This window comes from Mobula hypostoma, chromosome 27 (genome assembly GCF_963921235.1).
Source record: "Mobula hypostoma chromosome 27, sMobHyp1.1, whole genome shotgun sequence".
NCBI classification, from domain to species: Eukaryota; Metazoa; Chordata; class Chondrichthyes; order Myliobatiformes; family Myliobatidae; genus Mobula; species Mobula hypostoma.
Genome location: NC_086123.1, coordinates 31,827,442 through 31,846,853, shown reverse-complemented (window position 1 = coordinate 31,846,853; position 19,412 = coordinate 31,827,442). Strand labels below are relative to the sequence as shown.

General features: G+C 39.9%; 1 protein-coding gene across 5 annotated transcripts in view; it reads right to left on the bottom strand.

The window, feature by feature from the left end:
- The window catches only part of LOC134338343 (probable E3 ubiquitin-protein ligase HECTD4), a 291,135-nt gene extending 274,187 nt beyond the window's left edge, over nucleotides 1–16,948 (bottom strand). For all 5 annotated transcript variants that reach the window (XM_063034109.1, XM_063034111.1, XM_063034113.1 and 2 more), the window contains exons 1-2: nucleotides 16,479–16,948; nucleotides 9–526 (exon numbers count right to left, since the gene is read on the bottom strand). In XM_063034109.1, coding sequence (XP_062890179.1) covers nucleotides 9–526; nucleotides 16,479–16,643 — 683 coding nt within the window. In that variant the 5' untranslated portion in view covers nucleotides 16,644–16,948. The remainder of the gene's footprint in view (nucleotides 1–8; nucleotides 527–16,478) is intronic.
- Nucleotides 16,949–19,412: the final 2,464 nt, after the last annotated feature.

The following is a 19,412-nucleotide window of genomic DNA, read 5'->3' as shown; positions in this document are numbered from 1 at the left end:
GCTCCTACCTTGCACAGGCAAGAGCCACCAGTGCGGCTGCAGCGTTCTCTTTCTGTTTCCATGTGATGGAATGACTAGAAGTAGGTGATTCTTCCAACCAAGAGCAAAGCAGGGATTCCAAACCATTCAGACAGTCGGCAGGTTCTTTTGTGAGACTCAAAGGCTGGCAATCTCTAAGGCAGTTGAGGAGTACCTCAGCAGTAATGTTACAGAGGGAGGGGTCAGTTTTACTCTGTGACTGGATCAAAGGGAACACCAATAAGAGGCCCATGCGAGAGGTAAACGGCGCCTGTTCTGGTTGTTGCAGTAAGCCCTGCCGCTTGAGCAAGGATATGGCCTCTTCATCACTGGAGTTTTCACGTTCATGCTGCTCTTCAAGCGCTAACTGGCGTTGTGCATTCCATAGTCCTCTAAGTGCATTGAGACGGTATTCAAGCAGCCGAGCATAGGCATTACTCTGGTTCCCGCATACAGCTCGTAATCGTTCAGCCAGTTCTTCAGGATTTTTGGTTTCAAATGTCAGTATCTGAAAATTGAATAACAGTAATTAACAATGATTTCTTTGTGATCACAGCTCTGATTTCTCTACTCTTAAATGGCTGTTCATAAGTTTTTAGCTTCAATGATAGAAAGAATCCATGTCCCTAATTACATAAGTATTAGATATGAGGTGGCCTGAAGCTTGCTGTGATAGCTAGTTTTTGTTCTAACATCACATAATCCAGTTTTTGAAATAACCAGTTTCATTGGGAAAAATCAGTAAGGGCCAATTCCAATAAATTATTTAACCCTGGGGGAAATAAGCTAAATTCAACAGCATATTACAAAAGAATCCAAAGTGATAAATTTTTAAAAATAGTTTGAAATTAGTGCATAGAAGCAATCCTTGATTACATAATTTAGCACCTAACAAAGATCTGCTGCAACATACCTACCAGAACAAGAGGTCTACAGTGAATGCAATTTCACTAGCTCTCCACTTGGCCTTTGATCAACAATACCCATGTCAGACTGCTGTCGTTTGATTACAACTCAACATTCAACACAATCATTCCCTCGATTAGTTTCAAAATCTGGGCCTTTATACCTCCTCCTGCAACTGCATCCTTGACTTCCTCATTGAGAGATCCCAGTCAGTGCAGCCTGGAAATAACATTGTCTCCTTGCTGACAATGCAGGCGCACCTCAAGGATACATGTTTAGCACACTGCTCTGTTCTCTATATTCAATACTATGTGGTGAGACACAGCTCAAACACCATATACAAATTTATTGATGACAACAGTTGTTGGTAGAATCTCAGATGATGTCGAGGTGGTGTACAGGAGTGAAAGATTAGCTGGTTGAGTGATGTTGCAACAGTAATTTTGAACTCAATGTCAGAAAGACCAAGGAAGTAAGTGAGGACCATCCTCTGGGTTCCCCCCCCCCGCCTTGTCTTTCTTCCCGGACCTCCTGTCCCATGATCCTCTCGTATCCCTTTTGCCTATCACCTGTCCAGCTCTTGGCTCCATCCCTCCCCCTCCTATCTTCTCCTATCATTTTGGATCTCCCCCTCCCCCTCCAACTTTCAAATCCCTTACTCACTCTTCCTTCAGTTAGTCCTGACGAAGGGTCTCGGCCTGAAACGTCGACTGCACCTCTTCCTAGAGATGCTGCCTGGCCTGCTGCGTTCACCAGCAACTTTTATGTGTGTTGCTTGAAGTAATTGAGGACTTCACGAAGGGGTAACCCAGAGAACACAGACTAGTCCTCATCGAGGGTCAGCAGTGGAAAAGGTGAGCAGCTTCAAGTTCCTGGGCTTAAAACATTTCAAAGGTTCTATCCTGGACCCAACACAATGATGCAATCTTGAAGGCACACTACCAGCTATACTTCATTGTGAGTTTGAGGAGATTTGGTATGTCAAAGACTCTAGCAAATTTCTACAGATGGAGAACATTCTGACTGGTTGCATCATCACTTGGTATGGAAGCTCCAATACATTAGATCAAAAAAAGCTACAGAGGGTTGTAGACTCAGCCAGCTCCATCGTGGACACAAGCCTCTCCACCATCAAAGGACATCTTCAAAAAGCAGTACCTCAAAAAGAAGGCACCGATCATTAATGATCTTCACCACCCAGGACATGTCCTCTTCTCATTACTACCACCAAGGAGGCCATTCAACATTTTAGGAACAGCTTCTTCCCCTCCACAATCAGATTTTTGAGTGGTCCATGAACCAAAGAATGCTATCTCAAAATTTAGCTCTTTTACCTTACTTAGTTATTTGTCCTATTGTAACCTATAGCTTTTTAATGAACTACACCGTACTGCTGCTACAAAACATCAGATTTCACTATGTCAGTGATAATAAACCAGATTCTGATATTCTTGATTTGCAGCAGAAAGCATGGCAAGAACAAAAAAAAACATACAACTGAAGTATATTTTTATACTGTTCAGTGCTTTTGGCAAGCATCAGTGACATTTCAATAGCTTAACAGATGAATGCACTAATCAGTAAGAGACAAGCTATACATGTCAACAGTACCACCATGGGCCCAACCCCAGGTTAGAAAGCACTCAACTCCCACTGCTGACCAATACTCAAAATACAAGCTGATAATTCCATACATGTCAATGTTGCACCAAGAGATGATTGGACTATAAGCAAATTGATGATGTGGTGGAGCCACTACAAATTCCAATCATTCAGACACACATACACTGCTAATATATAGCAAAACAGCTTGAAAATATAGGTCCACATCCAAAGTAAACAACAGGCTGAAAAATACATGTTCTATTACTAGGCCCTAATACATTACTAGGCCCCCCTCTCCCTCCAACTTCACCCCACATGCAATCCTTACTTGGAAGCCATTCTGCAACCATAGTTTAAAATGTTCCCCTCTCCAAAACCTTCAGCCTTAGTTCATGACCCCATATCCTCTCCTTCTTCAGTTTATGCCCATTTTTATGCATGTGAAGCACTTTGAAAATATTTTAAAATTAAAATGTTAAATAAGTTTGAAGCTGCTGTTGAATGAAGAAATAGCTCAGAAATACTAATGTAACAGAAAATTCTGGTATTTGCAAACAGTATCAAAATTGGGGAAATCCATACTGATAGGTAGACAGTATTTAAGAAAGCATGATTATATTCAAATTAGTGCACTGTCGCAGAATTCAAAACCACTAGAATGGGAAAATACTCATTAGCTGGAAAACATCCTTTTTAAAAATATATTTATACTCTGCAAAACCATTACTAAGATTTAAACTGAAGAATAGTGTCAATAAATATATTTGCTTCAAAGTAAGTTTTTCAACCAATATAAACCATTTACCATAATGCTTCAACTACATTTTTTAAATAGCTTTTTCCTTTTAACAAGATTACTTCAGATGATGCCTAGAACAGTGAAGGGACTAGGGCCTTAGTTTAAAAGAGGTCAATCATTATGGTCTCTGAAATTATATCCAATAAAACAGATCATACTCATATCAGATATACACTTTAAATGTCATTGACTCCAGTATTGACCCAGACACGACAGTTAATAGCTTCTAAAAGGTTCAAAATACGCACTTTCAGCATCTCTCATTTCAGTCCTGGGGCAATACATATCACTATTGTTGGACACAATAACGAGCCAGATAAGAATAACTTTTCAGATCAGTGAAGATCGTGAGTGCGTCAAATGTAGGTGACTGCTGTTCTTGTCATTTTTATTCAGAGCTGTTTTACCTTTATCTACAAACACCAAAAAATCTGAGTTAACGGAAGTGAATTAACGTCAAAAACCTGAAGTTATTTGAAATTTCTTCAGACGTTTTGCATGCTACATGTACAGATTTTTTATTAGAATTAACATCATCCAATGATAGGCTTTGAAGCAGAACAATTAGAATTTTTCTAAATATGGAATTCCAGGTTGAATCTGTTAGTCTATTTAGTTATCATGTTCAAACAATATTATCACTTGGTAGGTAAGTGTTATCTTTACAAGGAAAAATGTGCACAAATTAGATTTTGAGTATACCAAATATCCTGCATCTCATAGACCAGCTGAGACCTACAGTAATTTACTCCACAGAGTAGAAGAGTATTATTGTCAATCAATAGTATCTGGGCATGAAAGCTCCTTTGTGAAGCTGTGGTTTCACATTTCTGAGCTCTCAGTTTTTTTAAATTCAATTTTCAGGATGTCAATGTCAATGGCGCAACTCAAAATTTATTGCAATCTCCAAATGTCCTTGTAGAGATGACTATAAGCCTTTGCCTTAAACTGCTGCAGTTTTCCCGGTAGAGGTACTTTGTGCAGAGTGCTATTGGAGTTTCAGGATATAAACCCAGTGCAATGAAGGAACAGCCATATATTTCCAACACAAGATGGTATGCAATTTGGAAGGGCTACTGTTGCACAAATCATCCACATCCCACAATGTAAACAGGACCACACAGTGTCATGCTTTGTAACTTCAAACTGGACTACTATATCTTCCCCAGTGACTGTATGCATCAGAAAGCCAAAAGTCACATTAATGACATCTATCGGTAAGTTGACCACTGTGTCTAGGGCTCACTTACAGTTTAACAATTACTGTTACCAGTAATACAAAAATCAGATTAGACTATTTTTTCTCACAATGTCAAAAATGAAGAGGTGACCAAACGGATAGGTGTAAAGGAATGTCTTTAATGGAATTTTCTGATTCCGTCACATTGTAGCTACTCTGTTGACTACCGACAAAATGAGGAAAATAAACTGGTCAAGTGCTCTTTGGCAAAAACTAAAATGAAACCAGAACTCCTGCTACTTCTGTGTCCAAAGGCAGCAGTCATCTGTAAATCTTCCTCCATGTCACATACCTCTGACTTGGAAATATACAGTGTTTATCACAGCAGGCTGAAAATCCGGCAACTCTCCATTTAAAGAACTCTGGACTCAATTTTAGCACAACTATTGCAGTCCAACCACCAGAAAACTACATCATCGCAAGGCAAGAAGGGAATGATATTAAATACTGGCCTTGCCAAAGAAACCATCCACATACAGTGCATGAATAATGAAAGAGCCTTGAACCTAGGTGGTTGAACGGCTAAAAGAAGTATGGTGATGAATAAAAATTTAAAGCTCGAGGGCCACAGTTCTCATGAAGGAGTTTAGGATTGGTGCTTTAAACAAGACATGGGTTTGAAGTTCAATTAAAGTACAACGTTCTGGAACCACTGATCAGTATGAGAAAAACTTAGATCGATTCTTGGGATGAAAGGGAAAACTTGAGTGGGTAGGGATTTTATTCACTAGAGTTAGTGAATTCATTAAAACATAAGAATCTGAGAGGGAATCTCACCTGGTCGCTCAACACCAGCTCCATAGCAAAGAAAGCCCAGCAGCGTCACTACTTCCTGCGAAGGCTGAGAAAAGACCATCTCCCACTCTCCATCCTCACCACATTCTACAGAGGATGTATTGAGAGCATCCTGAACAGCTGCATCACTGCCTGGTTCGGGAATTGCACCGTCTCAGATCGCAAGACCCTGCAGCGGATAGTGAGGTCAGCTGAGAAGATCATCGGGTCCTCTTCTTGCTATTACAGACACTTACACCACATACTGCACCCGCAAAGCTAACAGTATTGTGAAGGACCCCATGCACCCCTCACACAAACACTACTCTCCCTCCTGCCATCTGGCAAAAGGTACCGAAGCATTCCGGCTCTCACGACCAGACTGCAACAGTTTCTTCCCCCAAGCCATCAGACTCCTCAATACTCAGAGTCTAGACTGACATCTACATCATTATATTGTAATTTGTCTTCTACTGTGCCTATTGTCTTGTTTATTAATTATTATACTGCCCTGCAGTTTTGTGCATTTTATGTAGTCCTGTGCAGGTCTGTAGTCTAGTGCAGTTTTTATATTGTTTTACGTAGTTGAGTGTAGCCTTGTGCTGTCTCACATAGTCTAGTGTAGTTTTGTGTTGTTTCCTGTAATACTAGAGTCCTGGAGGAACGTTGTTTTGTTTTTACTGTGTACTGTACCAGCAGCTTATGGTCAAAATGACAATAAACTTGACTTGACTTGAGATGTCAAAATGGTATTTCCCTTCTTTGCGGAGGAAGCGGGCAGAGGTCAGAATCCACAGCTGAGATGCCATCCATTCAAGGCAAAATGAGGAGGAATTTTTTCACAGTGGGTCATAGATCTTTCGAATTGTCTACCACTAAAAGCTGTGCAGGTTGAATCAATGGAGAGTCTGAGGTACAGGTATCTGTCCACAGGAAACAGACAGAAAAATGGAGTTAAGGTCAAGATTCAGTCAGCCTTGATCTTAATGAATGGGAGAGCTGGTGGAAGTGATAATATGGCCTAATCCTGCTTCAATTTCTACTATATTATTAACTTGCACATTATTTTGTAGCCAAAGTAACTTGCATATTCTTCAAGGAACGAAAAGAACTGAACAGCAGAGATTAGTTTTGTTGCACCACAGATACAAATTATGTAAACAAGAACAGATTCAGAAGATTAGAATTCAATACACAAGATAACTCTAGCAACTGGAACAGAACAAGTACATTCATGAACCAGCTAATGACATTTGAGATAATGAGTAGTACAGAGAGAAAAAAAGGAGTTCAAACAGTCAAAGGACTATTTTAATGATGCAAACAATAAGTGCAACAGACTGCAAAGATCCCATTCAGGGAGTAACTCAGTCTGAAAGTAAGCAAAATAGGATAAGGAATAGCTCAATATGAAAAGACGAAGCTGGTAATGAGTAAAATAAAAGCAACATTTTGAAACCATTTGGATTAAGACAGCTCAGTGGACAGAAGGGGGAGAGATAGTAGTCTGGAGGAATAGGAGCTGCAAGGACTTTACAGGAATTGAGAAAATAGTGTAGGAGTCGGCCACCAGGCACCTCAAGCCTGCCCAGACATTCAATGGACTCGACAATTTGTGTTGCTGATAACAAATGTAAGCCCCTTTAGACACAATGGGTAACTTGCCTATAAATTTAACTTCTGGTTTTCTGATGCATACAGTCACTAAGTTGAAGTTGTAAGGCATGACAAAATACTGTCCTGACATTCAATTTATTAGACTATGATATCCTCTTAGTATGGATTGAGCTTGCTTAATAAATCTGTTGTGCTTATACACCTGGACCCAGTTGTTACAGTCATAAACTTGTTTCTTGAGGTGGTTTAAGTTAAAGCTTGAAAGCAAAACAGAACAGCAAACTGTCAAATCTAACAAGCAGAATTTCTAAAATTAACTATATATTGAAGTAACAAAATCACCTCATTTTGCCACTTACTTGTATTGGATAATCAAAAGTACAAAACAATGACAATACTGCATCTGGTTGTTTAGGAAGTAGTTCAAGGATACTATATTCATATACTGTATGTAATAAATGGATTCAAGAACATTATTCCTAATGATATAATGCCACTTAAGTTTTGGACTATTCACAGAAACTTGGTTATGCCATTAAGCCAAAGTTGCTTGTTCTTCAACTGAACTGTATGCACAACAGCAAATAAGCCCAAAATATATACTTGCTCAGGACAAAATTTTAACTTTTTGATATTGAAGGACTGAAGCTCATTATTTTTACTGAAAATAGGAGCGGGTTAAGAACAAAGGGCTTGATCTGTGACTTAGTAGAAACCAAAAAAGAAGTGACACAAGCAAACGTGATGCTGGTTAAAAGATATATAGGTAAATATGGGAGTTATCTGAATATGAGAAAACCAATTAAATCTGAATTAGCAGGAGGGAGGAAAACAGTCATAAATACGAGGTACAAGACTGGAATAACCAATTATTAAAATTGTTGAATTCAATGTCAAGTGCCAGTCAGAATATTAAGTTTTGCTCCTTGAGCTTAAACTGAATTTCACTGGAGCATTGTTACAGGTAAAAGATGGAAAGGTCAGTGTAAGAATAGAACGAAAAGTTATAATGACAAGCAAATGGAAGCTTTGGTCATCTTTATGGACTGAATGTTAACGTATTATTTTCAACTAAATTACCAGTAAAGATTGCAGAAAGATTATGTACACATGGTAGTTCAGGCTTTCTTTACAGTTCTTCAATCCCACTTTCATCTCATCTTCTGTTGGAACTGTTTACAAACCTTTATTAGCTTTAAGCACAATCAACTGATGCCCTTGGTTCAATTAGAATTCAGGAATTCAGAGACATCTGAGTGACTAACACATCAATGCATTTGGAAGGAAATCACAGCACTGCTGAATGCATAGTATTTTGATGAACATTAAGCCAAGGCTCTGTTTGCCCTCTCAGACAGATTCTAAAATTTCCAAGGCACTAATTGAAGATCAGACTGTGTTGGCAGCCTGGCCAAAAAAATTCTCTGGTTCCTGCTTTTCTGGGATGATGACTTGCCCAAAGTAACTGCCATGTACTTTTAATGTCCTTTGCATAATGAAGTGCTTAAACTTGCATAAAGTACTGTACTTGCTTGTAACTTTGCCAATGTTTAAACTGTTAACTAAAAAATTGAAATTGTTGCCTGCCTGTTATTCCCATGGTTTCTCTTAGTTACTGTTCCCTTGATTTCTATTCAATTTAATCTCATCCTGTCATCTTAGAATTGTTTAAAAAACTTGGTTTTGTTCAAAAAGCTGAAGAACTGCAGTTGCAGGAAACCTGCAATAAAGAGTGAAAGTGGCAGAAATGCCCAACAGGTCAGGCAATATCTGTGAACAAAGGAGAGAAAAAAAATCAAGTTCTAGGTCAATGACCTTTCAGAGTTCTGGAGAAAGCAACAACCCAAGTTCTGCTTAACATCACTTAATCAGCAACATAACATTCACCAGATCATTTGCTGTAGTGCTGTTGGTTGAAGGAAAAACTTTGACTGGGGCATCAGGAATAGCTTCCTTGCTCTCACTTGAAAATATCCCACAGTAATTTTTGCATCCAAGCATGTATTGACTTTTTCTCTCTCAGATGCCAACCAACCTGCTGAGTACTTCCAGCATTTTGTTTTATTTACATTTTTACCATCTGCAGTAAACAGCAAAACTCCAAGAGTTACAAAATACACGTGGACTAAGATGTTAACTGTCCTGTGCTATCACCAGTGGGATCATCAGTTGATCTGCCACCTGTCTTCATGAGTTTCGGCCCGCTTATGATCAAGACTCCCTCGAGGTGGTGGGCCAGCAGTGCTAAAGCATCACCTCCCACTGGTGAGCTTAAAAACTTGGCATCTGCCTCTATCAGAGTTGTTGGTCACTTCCATCCAACAGACAGTCCACTCTTCCGGTGTCTATGCAACTACTGAAGGGTTTGCAAGATATGTATACACTGTCTGACTATCTGCCCCTCTGGACATACTTGGTCCACACCCATGCTGATCCTGTCTCTGCTGCCTCAGCTACAGCCCTGCTGGTTGACTTGATCTCTCTTCTAGTGAAGCCAAGGTCACGCAGCCACTTCTGGAGAGTGAACGCAATAAACCCACAGCAGCCTACTTCGAATGGATAGCATGAGACCTTCCATCCTCTGTCTCTGCACTCTGATCTTAACTCTGCATACTTGGTTAACTTGCACTCATGAGCTTCATCGATGTTGTCTTTCCAGGGGACTGAGTTCACCAATAACCACCAATAATCCATTTTCCCACTATTTGGAAACAGATGGTTCGTCATCTAGCTAAGCAGGTAATGCTTGCCTTGCTCCCCATTCACTCAGTGGAGTTCTGGTTTCCACCCTCTGCTTTCATTCAATTCGCACACTTCCTTTAAACTCATGTATTGCCTCTCTCCCCCTTGAAACTTGCCAGGGATTCACTGAAATGTTACTGTGGAATACCTTTAAAATGAGTGAATTAAAAGTGATGGCGTATTGATAAAATATCATCCAATAGCCCAGAAAATCTGATAGTCCAGCAATGTTCCAAGCATACCAGATATTGCTTTTGGATGAGTTTTCAACATCTGATACAAATCATGATGCCTCCAAAGTTGCAGCACAACACTAGATAGTCAGTCTAAAATTTTATGTTATAATTCCAGATTAGGACTTGGATCTACAATCTTCTGATTCAGAGGCAAGATAAAATGATAAGGTTTTTTGAAACCCTCATAGGTATATTTTCCTTTAATAATAAAATAAACATTCCCATTAACAGAAGCCATATCTCAGAATAAAATATCAAATAAATATTAGTCCATGGGTTTCAGTAACTCAGTAAAACCCTACTGATACTATTCAGCAAATACCTAATTCAACTACTAGTAATACTTGGATCAGAAACCACATAGGAATACCGGAGGGCAGATGGATGCCACCGGGTCCTTCTGCCCAAGAATAACAACATTAAGATGCCTCAAAGGCTGCAATATTGAATAAAAATGCAACTATGCTGTTTAAAATATATCATCCATTCATTATGTGCTGTGTGATATGATGTGGGTGATCATGGTCTTTGCGTGACCATGATTGTTCCTCCTTGAAAATTTTGCTACAGAATTGGTTTGCCATTGCCTTCTTCTGGGCAGTGTCTTTACAAGATGGGTGACCCCAGCCGTTACCAATACTCTTCAGGATTGCCTGCCTAGCGTTAGTGGTCATATAACCAGGACTTGTGATGTGCACCAGCTGCTCATACGACCATCCACCACCTGCTCCCGTGGCTTCACATGACCCCGATTCCGGGGGCGGGGGGGCAGGCACTAAGCAGGTGCTACACCTTGCCCAAGTACAGAGGAGGGCAGCAGTGCTTTACATCTCCTTTGATAGAAAAGCATCTCCACTCCACCACCTTTCTAAAGTATATAGGAATTATTTTACCCACTTACTGCCAAAATATTATGAGCCTTCAATTTTGACCAAACTCTTGCACCGTGAATTAATAATATTGTTTGGCAGGAAGTGGGTAAAATAATTCTTTACCTGCAGCTTCTAAACTGAACTGCTTAATTGCCTTGAAAGGGAAAATCTGGGATAAAATCCAACAGCTCCAAAGAGCATCACTCAAAAGGAATGATAAGGTTAGGTCATGAACAAGGACATTATTTTCGGTAAGTATACCTAGTGACTAATTAGAGAAGCACAAATAATGAGACACATCCTACTTCTGCAATGGAAGAAGACTATTGGAATTCAAGTCAGAAGAAAAACAGTTACGTTTCATTATTGTATCAGCATGTTCAATGTCTCCGCATGCAAATTACAATGACAAATTAGCATGAAAATCTAGTATAAATATGGAACACTCACAACACGCTGGAGGAACTCAGCAGGTCGGGCAGCATCCGTGGAAATGATCAGTCGATGTTTCGGGCCGGAACCCTTCGTCAGGACTGTAGGGGGAAGGGGCAGAGGCCCTATAAAGAAGGTGGGGGGAGGGTAGAAGGAGAAGGCTGGAAGCTTCCCTTCCCATCCTCCCCCCACCTTCTTTATAGGGCCTCTGCCCCTTCCCCCTACAGACCTGACGAAGGGTTTCGGCCCGAAACGTCGACTGATCGTTTCCACAGATGCTGCCCGACCTGCTGAGTTCCTCCAGCGTGTTGTGAGTGTTGCTTTGACCCCAGCATCTGCAGAGTATTTTGTGTTTAGTATAAATATGGCAAGCATATTTTCAATAGGAATTCATGCTTTTTTAAAGTTAATAAAAATAATCAGAACAATAATTATAGGATAGGAGTAAACTTTTAAAATGTAATTATATTGGTTTAAACTGGCTACAAAAATGTCAGCTAGAAAGAATAATACATGCTTATTTATACCAATCTCCAGGTTTCCCACACCACTTTACAATTCATGAAGTACTTTTTGAGGCATATTCAATGACACATAGTGAGTAATGAGACAGCTATTTTGCATACAACAAGTTCCCACAAACCAAAACACAACACAAGATAATCTTAACAGTAAACTAGAGAATATCCTATCCAGCAAGAGTATTTTCATCAGAACAATTGTCTAAATTCTAGGTAGCTGCTTACCACACCTTCTCAAAAGGCAAAGAAATGCCGATATTAATCTGGACTTCAACAAAATGAGGTCATTAAAATGTTTATTGCTTGGAGAAGATATAGTACATTAGGCAAATAGTTCCAAGAAATGGACAGGGCATGGTGTCAAATTAAATCACTAACTATTTACAGAAAACACAGCTTGGGCATTTGTACAACCCAGCTCCCACTGCCTCATCTCCAAACCCTTTTCAATCTGGGAACAACAGGCTAATTAAACAAAAATAACAATCAGTCTTTTATTTATAGTGGCAGCACAATAACTCAAGTTGAAAGAGTGCACTTGAGGTGATTACATACAAATACATACAAAGAACCACTCTATAGCCATATACTTGTGGGTATGCCACGTTACCAACTACACATATTACAAGAGTAACAGCTCTAAAAAATTTATACTCAGCACCTAGAAAATTAATTTGCACTATTAGGGCACAAAGGAATATTCAATCTTCACTGTCCTGTTTAAGCCAATTGAAACCAAGTATTCAAACACATACTGCAGTAATTCACTACCAGAGGTCCAGCCCTTAAAAGCCTAAACCTCAGACAATACGACTGCAGTGCAATACTGGAAATTCATGTCACAACTTTATAAATCTTTAGATAGGCCCCTGTTGAAATAATGTAGTCAGATCCAGCCATCACACTTCAAAACGTACACAAGATGCATAGATGATGCACTTTGAATAAGATGAATCATAAATTCATCTCCCTGGAGCACTAAACAGAAGTCTTCAAGATATTGAGAGGTTCTAATGGAAATTCTGGCCAACATGTACATCAATAGCCTGAGGTCACAGATTAAAATTTGGTAGATTTTTTAAAAATCCAAATGCAAAGGAATTTTTCCTTCACTCAGCTACAAGGATTTTGTACTCAATAACCAAGAAGATGATGGAAACAGATACTGTGCTTAACTTTAAAAAAGGCAGTTGGATTGATGATGAAGTATGATGAATTCATAAGGACACAAAAATAGGGATTGGGATTAAGCATCACTGTTCTTCTGAAGCAGGGGTTCCCAATCTTTTCTATGCCATGGACCAATGGGTCTGTGGACTCCAGATTGGGAAACTTTGTGCTAAAGAGAAACAGGCACCACTGCCCAGTTTCCTCCTGGGCTGTAAATTTCCAATTTTATAAGCATGATAGAACTGCACCTTGCCATACCTATCAGAACAATACCAATCTTCCAACATTGTAAGCATTAGAGACCATTAAATTTAATTCTGATTATGCTCATTTCAAGGTTCATTTGAAAAATTTCTCATCAAATTAAACAAAAACTCAAAAGATTCTACAGATGCTGGAAATACTGAGCAACCAAATTATCCAAAGCCAGATTCCATCTTGGTGTTAATTCAGTCCGATGGATGTCAGGTTGAGAGATACTGAGAATAAAGACCAGCAATCTCCATTGTCAATGACTGAAGTCCGCAGCCCCCAAGGACATGGGCTGGTGATTTCCTCCCCCACCCCACACAGGTTGACAGGTCCTGGGGTTGAAGGCTTGGTTGAACAGAAGGCTTGGTTGAACAGGAGGCTTGAAGGCCAGTCACCCCTGGTCAGCCTCCTGGGGTTGGAGATCTGTGCAAGTCTGGAGATGAAAGTCCAGAGGTCGAAGATGGAGGAGAATGGCCAGGAATTGTCGAGTCAAGGGGTCGAAGCCTGAAGTTCAAAGACCGAAGCTGGTGAGTCCAGAGGTCGAAGCCCTTGGGTCTGCATGTCCAGAAGTAAGAGGTCTGGACCAGGGACTGGAGACCTGATGTTGGAGAGTCCAGGGCCAAGGACAGGAGGTCAGAGGTGGCCCATCCTGGGGTTAGAGGCCTGTCTAGATGTAAGTGGATGGGAGAATGGGAAACGAGCTTGTTTTATTATCGTTGCTTTCACTGTATGCTTTCAATGTATGTGATAAATAAATGAACCTGAATCTCTCAGAAAGAAGGCTGCTTCTATATTGTTGTTTATAATTTTCAGAGAAGGCAGGTACCATAATCATTGGATCAAAAATACTGTGCAAGAATGATGTAAACAGAGAATTGTTCCAAAGCCAATGCATAGCAAATAAATATCATGCCCCAGAACAGTAAAGGTTAACCATATTAAGACACAATATAAAACAGAAGCAGTAGAATCATTGATCTCACAAATTTCCTTTCATTTACAGGATAGATTTTATAGGAGAGCTATGGAAATTTTTTCATAACCTACAGTAACCTGCTTAACTCTCGTTAGTTAATGTAGAAACAGTTTTGCAGCTGTACAAGAGAAACTGGAAACAAAAGAATGTAAATTCCACTATCAAAGAGGGGAAGAATTTCAGAGGAAATAGTATTTATTTTTCAGGAATATGAAATGTTTTTAGGTGGAACAGTTGACTACAAAACAAAGTGTCAGATAATCCAATAAATATTATCCAAGAAGTGAACAGCACCACTAGCCACTATGATTCAGCAAACCCTGTGAAGACTGACACTGGCAAAAACAGTATTAAATATTTGACACTAGTTTCACGTTTTGCAAAACAGCCAGTTCCAACCTTTTTAAATCAAATGCACCTCCTTCAAGATTCTATCAGCTAATGTAAACATTAAAATGCACATTTCTCTGGACAGGAATGCACTCCTGTTTAATGTTTTGGACACTGGGTTTGCTAAAGCTGCTGACTTAAACTGTGGTCTGGCTCCCACGGGGTTTTTGATCTGAAATATTAATTGTTTGTCTTTCCAGAAGAATTTTTGACCTCAAACAGTAACTTTCTTTTTCCACAAATGCTGTCTTATCTTATTGTGAACAACTGCTTACTTTAAAAAAAAACACGCATATTTCTATTCTCTGTAGTTTCTTTTGATTTTCATTTAAAGTTTGATTCTCCTTAAAATATGATCACATGATCTAGCAGAAAGAAAAGCTGACATTTCTTTTGAGAAACCTAGAAACAAGTCCCAACTCTAATCAAAACACCACAATCCTAATACACGACCACATGGTTCAATTCTGAAAAACGAAATGTTTGTCACCTGAATGTCAGACTTAAATTTCTGAACTGTTCAGCAGATTCATAACATTATACTCAAAACATACGATACGCCTTTTTAAAAAAAAACTGCAGTCCCCACAGCCTCTTAAATCAATTTCATAGTTGAGTTCTACTGACTCATTGGAAGGGATTCTTACATTGTATTCCTTATGCAGTACAATTTCATTTTCAAAACAATTCTCCAAATGTAAAAGATTTAGTAATACCGTGCATCGTTCAAATACAACGTTAAATTATCACTATTCAGATCTTTTATCTTATTCCTCTATTCTTGCTCAGAGAAATTATTTCCCTTAGTACGTTATGTAATTCTTTGCAAGTTGTGTTAAACGTTCACGTTTACTGTCCCCTTTGCAATCGCATTCAGTCGGTAAGACTTATATTTTACTTTTTCGTTCCCCAATGCCTTGGCATACATCTATTTACATCACACATGACTGCATTGAGTCAACTGACAAACTCGGTGATGGGCTGGGTTTATTTTAATGCAATCTACTTTTTGATAACGAAACAACTGCGATGCTACGTGGATCGAATTTACAAAATACCAGCTAATTTTATTCATTCTTCTCCGTGCAATTAGTCCTCTAAAACAAAACGCGATTCTGATTTGTCTTTGACTTTTGTGGATGAAACTCGAACCTCGCGTGAAGCAATTAAAAATTCCATAAACGTAATTATTTTTCTTCTAACTCTACTCTATACATTTTACTTGAGAGTACGACTACCCAAACTAATTCCCCTTCATAACTTGAAGGAACGAAATGGTCAAAGAAAACCGTAAAACGTAAACAGAAACGTTGATTTATCAACGTATTTACAAAACTACATGGTCGATAGGATTTAATTTGAGAGCGACTTAAAACATACATATCAGATGTTTGGTTGTTTGCATCGATAAATATTTTCAATATACACTTCAGATTCTCTGACCTGCTCGTTCTGCTCCATTCTGCCCAATCATGTAGCCACTCTTCTTATACATTAGCGAGTGTTACAGCCTAGATCCTCAAACCGTTTTAACTTGGGGAGGGGTCTCAGTCAGCAGGAGTTCAATCGAAAGCAGCTCCATCCCTCCAAAGGTTTGAATGAAAGGGGCGGGGGTCTGTCAACCGCATTGAAGCTCATATTTCCCATAATGACCCAGAATATATTATGAACCGTCATCGGCTATAGCTCACAGCTTTCACACCAGCTTAAGATGATCTGACATTCCGCTTCAAGCTCCTCAAAACCAGTGTTTTGTTAATGACAATAATTGACTCCCATTTTGTTCGCAGCCACAAGACTGCGTCAAAGCCCCGAGAGTGGCTGGCAGCACGGAACGAACAAGGATGGTCAGCCGTTAGACCGACTCCCTCCCTGGTCCGAGCTCCGCGTTAAACGCGCAGGCAATAAATACAGGTCAGGTAGCTCACCTCCTGTTCATTCTCCCCGGGCTCGGCTGAAACCCCGATCTCAGTTGGCAGCTCTACTAGATCGGTCACTCTGATCAACCCGTCATGCAGAAAGAGGGTCTCCTCCTTCACCGAGAGCCACTGGGCCGAGTCGGCTGCCGCCGCCGCCGCCGCAGCCGCTGCCATGGCTCCCGAGGACAGGCGCCAACACACGGACAGCGCGCTGCCTCCTCAAGCCTCCGCCGCCGCCATTGCAACCCACAGTTCTCCTCGGTCCCCCCAGCAGGACGAGGGCAGGGGGTGAAGAGAGAGAGAGAGAAACCGACGCCGTCAACCCCTCGAGAAAACGTGCAGGCGGAGCGGGGGCGGGAAGGGTTGCAGCCGGCTGCTGGGACGGGGCTAGGACTTGGTGCCTCACTCACTGACAGGCCGACCGACTCCGCTTCACACCAGCACCCGTCAGCGCTCACACTGACGCCATATTGGACAGATGAGGGACTGTCCCCAAAATGCACCGCGTCACGCACGGCGGCGCGCACAAGGGGCAATCCACGGCAGCGGGCGGATAAACCCATAGGGGGCGCTCCAGCGAAGCTGGGCGTTACCTTTGGTGTGGCATCTACTGGTTTCATGGGAGCTGGGAACCAAATCCATGATTCTCGTTGAGTCTCGATGTGAAAAGAGAAAAAAACAGCCCAGTGACTCCTCCATTAATCTGCTAAAGAGAGCGATTCTTTCTAGTGGGGAGAAACAACAGACGGAGGAATCCGTAAGGACATAGACTTAGCGAACTCCACGGAGGGGGCTATTACAAGATGATGAGCCATCCAAAAGGAAGTATAAACTGGAAGGAGGCACCCACAAATATTCGGTCATCAGTCCTATGGAGATAGAACGAAGATGCATTACTCCCATTTCCCAATGGAGTTGTCTTAAATCCATTGCAAAAATAAGAGCAATCCATAGAGAAAGATACATATATAGCAGGGTGGTTCTATCAACAAAATAACGGCCTTCGAGGAAAAACCATCTATGAAGAGATACCTGATGTTAGAGGTATCAAGGTAACAAGAAAAATTACCACGAGAGAGTAATCCATGAGGAGAACTGATAAATTCAGAACTAATTTACAGGAATACAGAGGGAAACACGGAGAGAGAAAAAAAAACGTGATCTGTAGGAAATAGTATAACTATAAAGGTGATGGGAATATTTTACCATGAATCATATAAATATAAACTTTAAAGGGTGTTGTGATGAATATACATTGCTAAGATATTTTGAAAAGAATTAATTTACATCTAGAATCTCAATTTTCTCTATAAATATGAAACCTCAACGTAAGTTTGCATACTTGTCTGACTTCACCAGAAATATATGCATTCTCCAAGAAGGTCGATTAATAGTATTTTCTATAAACATTAGAAATAATGTTGGGAATATGCACATCACCACCAATGCTAGGAATATATAATATAAGAATCAACAAAAAGAAAATATCAGAATAATGACAGCACCTAAAAATTTACTCTTACAGGCTGTGGTATCTATGTACACTACCTGGAAAAGAATGTATACAACTGAACACTTAGGACGATACATCAGTGGGGACAAAGCTAGAAAACAGACAAATTGATGCATCAACATAAAGAATAAATTACTGGACAAATACAACACAACCCAGAGAAAATATCAGGAATATATACATCTGAAGGAGTAATATTAGGGATATGCTTCCGTGGCAATTGTGGGAATGTAGGGCTGCAGGTAACAGAAGATGGGAATACAGATAAGGGATTGGGAGAAATTATGAGGACCTCACTAAAGTACATAATGATAGGAAATGTATGACATCAGCACATAGATGTAAATATCACAAAGGAAAATGTGCACATATTGATGACATACAAGATGATCAATGGACAATACTGTAGATCAATACATACAAGGATATTGGGATACACAAATCAATGAATGCAATTTGATTCATAAGCAAATTGCGGTTTGTCCTAAGAGCTATCAAACTGCAAACATAAAAGGGAAGGGGAACAATGAGAACAGGGTAACTATCATTGTGAGTAAATGAAATAAATCTCACAGAACAACTAAAATAGAAGCAGTTAGTATCAAAAGCAAAATGGACAATAGAGAACATCATATGGAAAACAAAACAAACACAAAGAGTGAGTTATGCCAGGGTGACAATGATGTCAGAGGATGGTGGTATAAAGATACCGTTCATCAGAAGTCTCAGGCTAAATAAAACACAGCAGAGCCATTTACACAATGGAACATGACAAACAAATGAGTACATCGTGCTGTGAGAACACAAAACACTGAGAAATATTTTGTCAGTTTGTAATAGGATAATTGTATGAGTTCAAAATTGTTACTTTCATATGTTTCTTCATTCAAAAACATTCATATTGTATTAACAATGGCTTGCAATTTTATTTCAGGTTACTAGATAATTTTACGTGCAAATCAAATCCCTGAAGTACTGGAAACCATCATTAAAGACCCCAAAAACCCAGGACACGCCCTCTTCTCATTGCTACCATCAGGGAGGAGGTGCAAAAGCCTGAAGGCACACACTCAACGATTCAGGAACAGCTTCTTCCCCCCTGCCATCCGATTTCTGAATGCAGAGTAAATGATGACAACTAGAGTGAGCTGGATATTTTATAACATTCAATTCACCGGACTGCACCGTTGGAGGGAGTAGATTTTACATCTTTCATAGTGACGTCCGAAGGAAAGCATGCATGTACAACTGGGGAGTAAGAATAATCAGAGTCAGATTTATTATCACCAGCATATGTCGTGGAATTCGTTGTCTTTGCAGCAGCAGTACAATGCAATACTTAGTAATAAAAAATCAGTGAATTACAGTAGGTATATTAAATAGTTAAATTAAAAAGGTAGTGCAAAAAAATAAAAAGGTAGTGAGGTAGT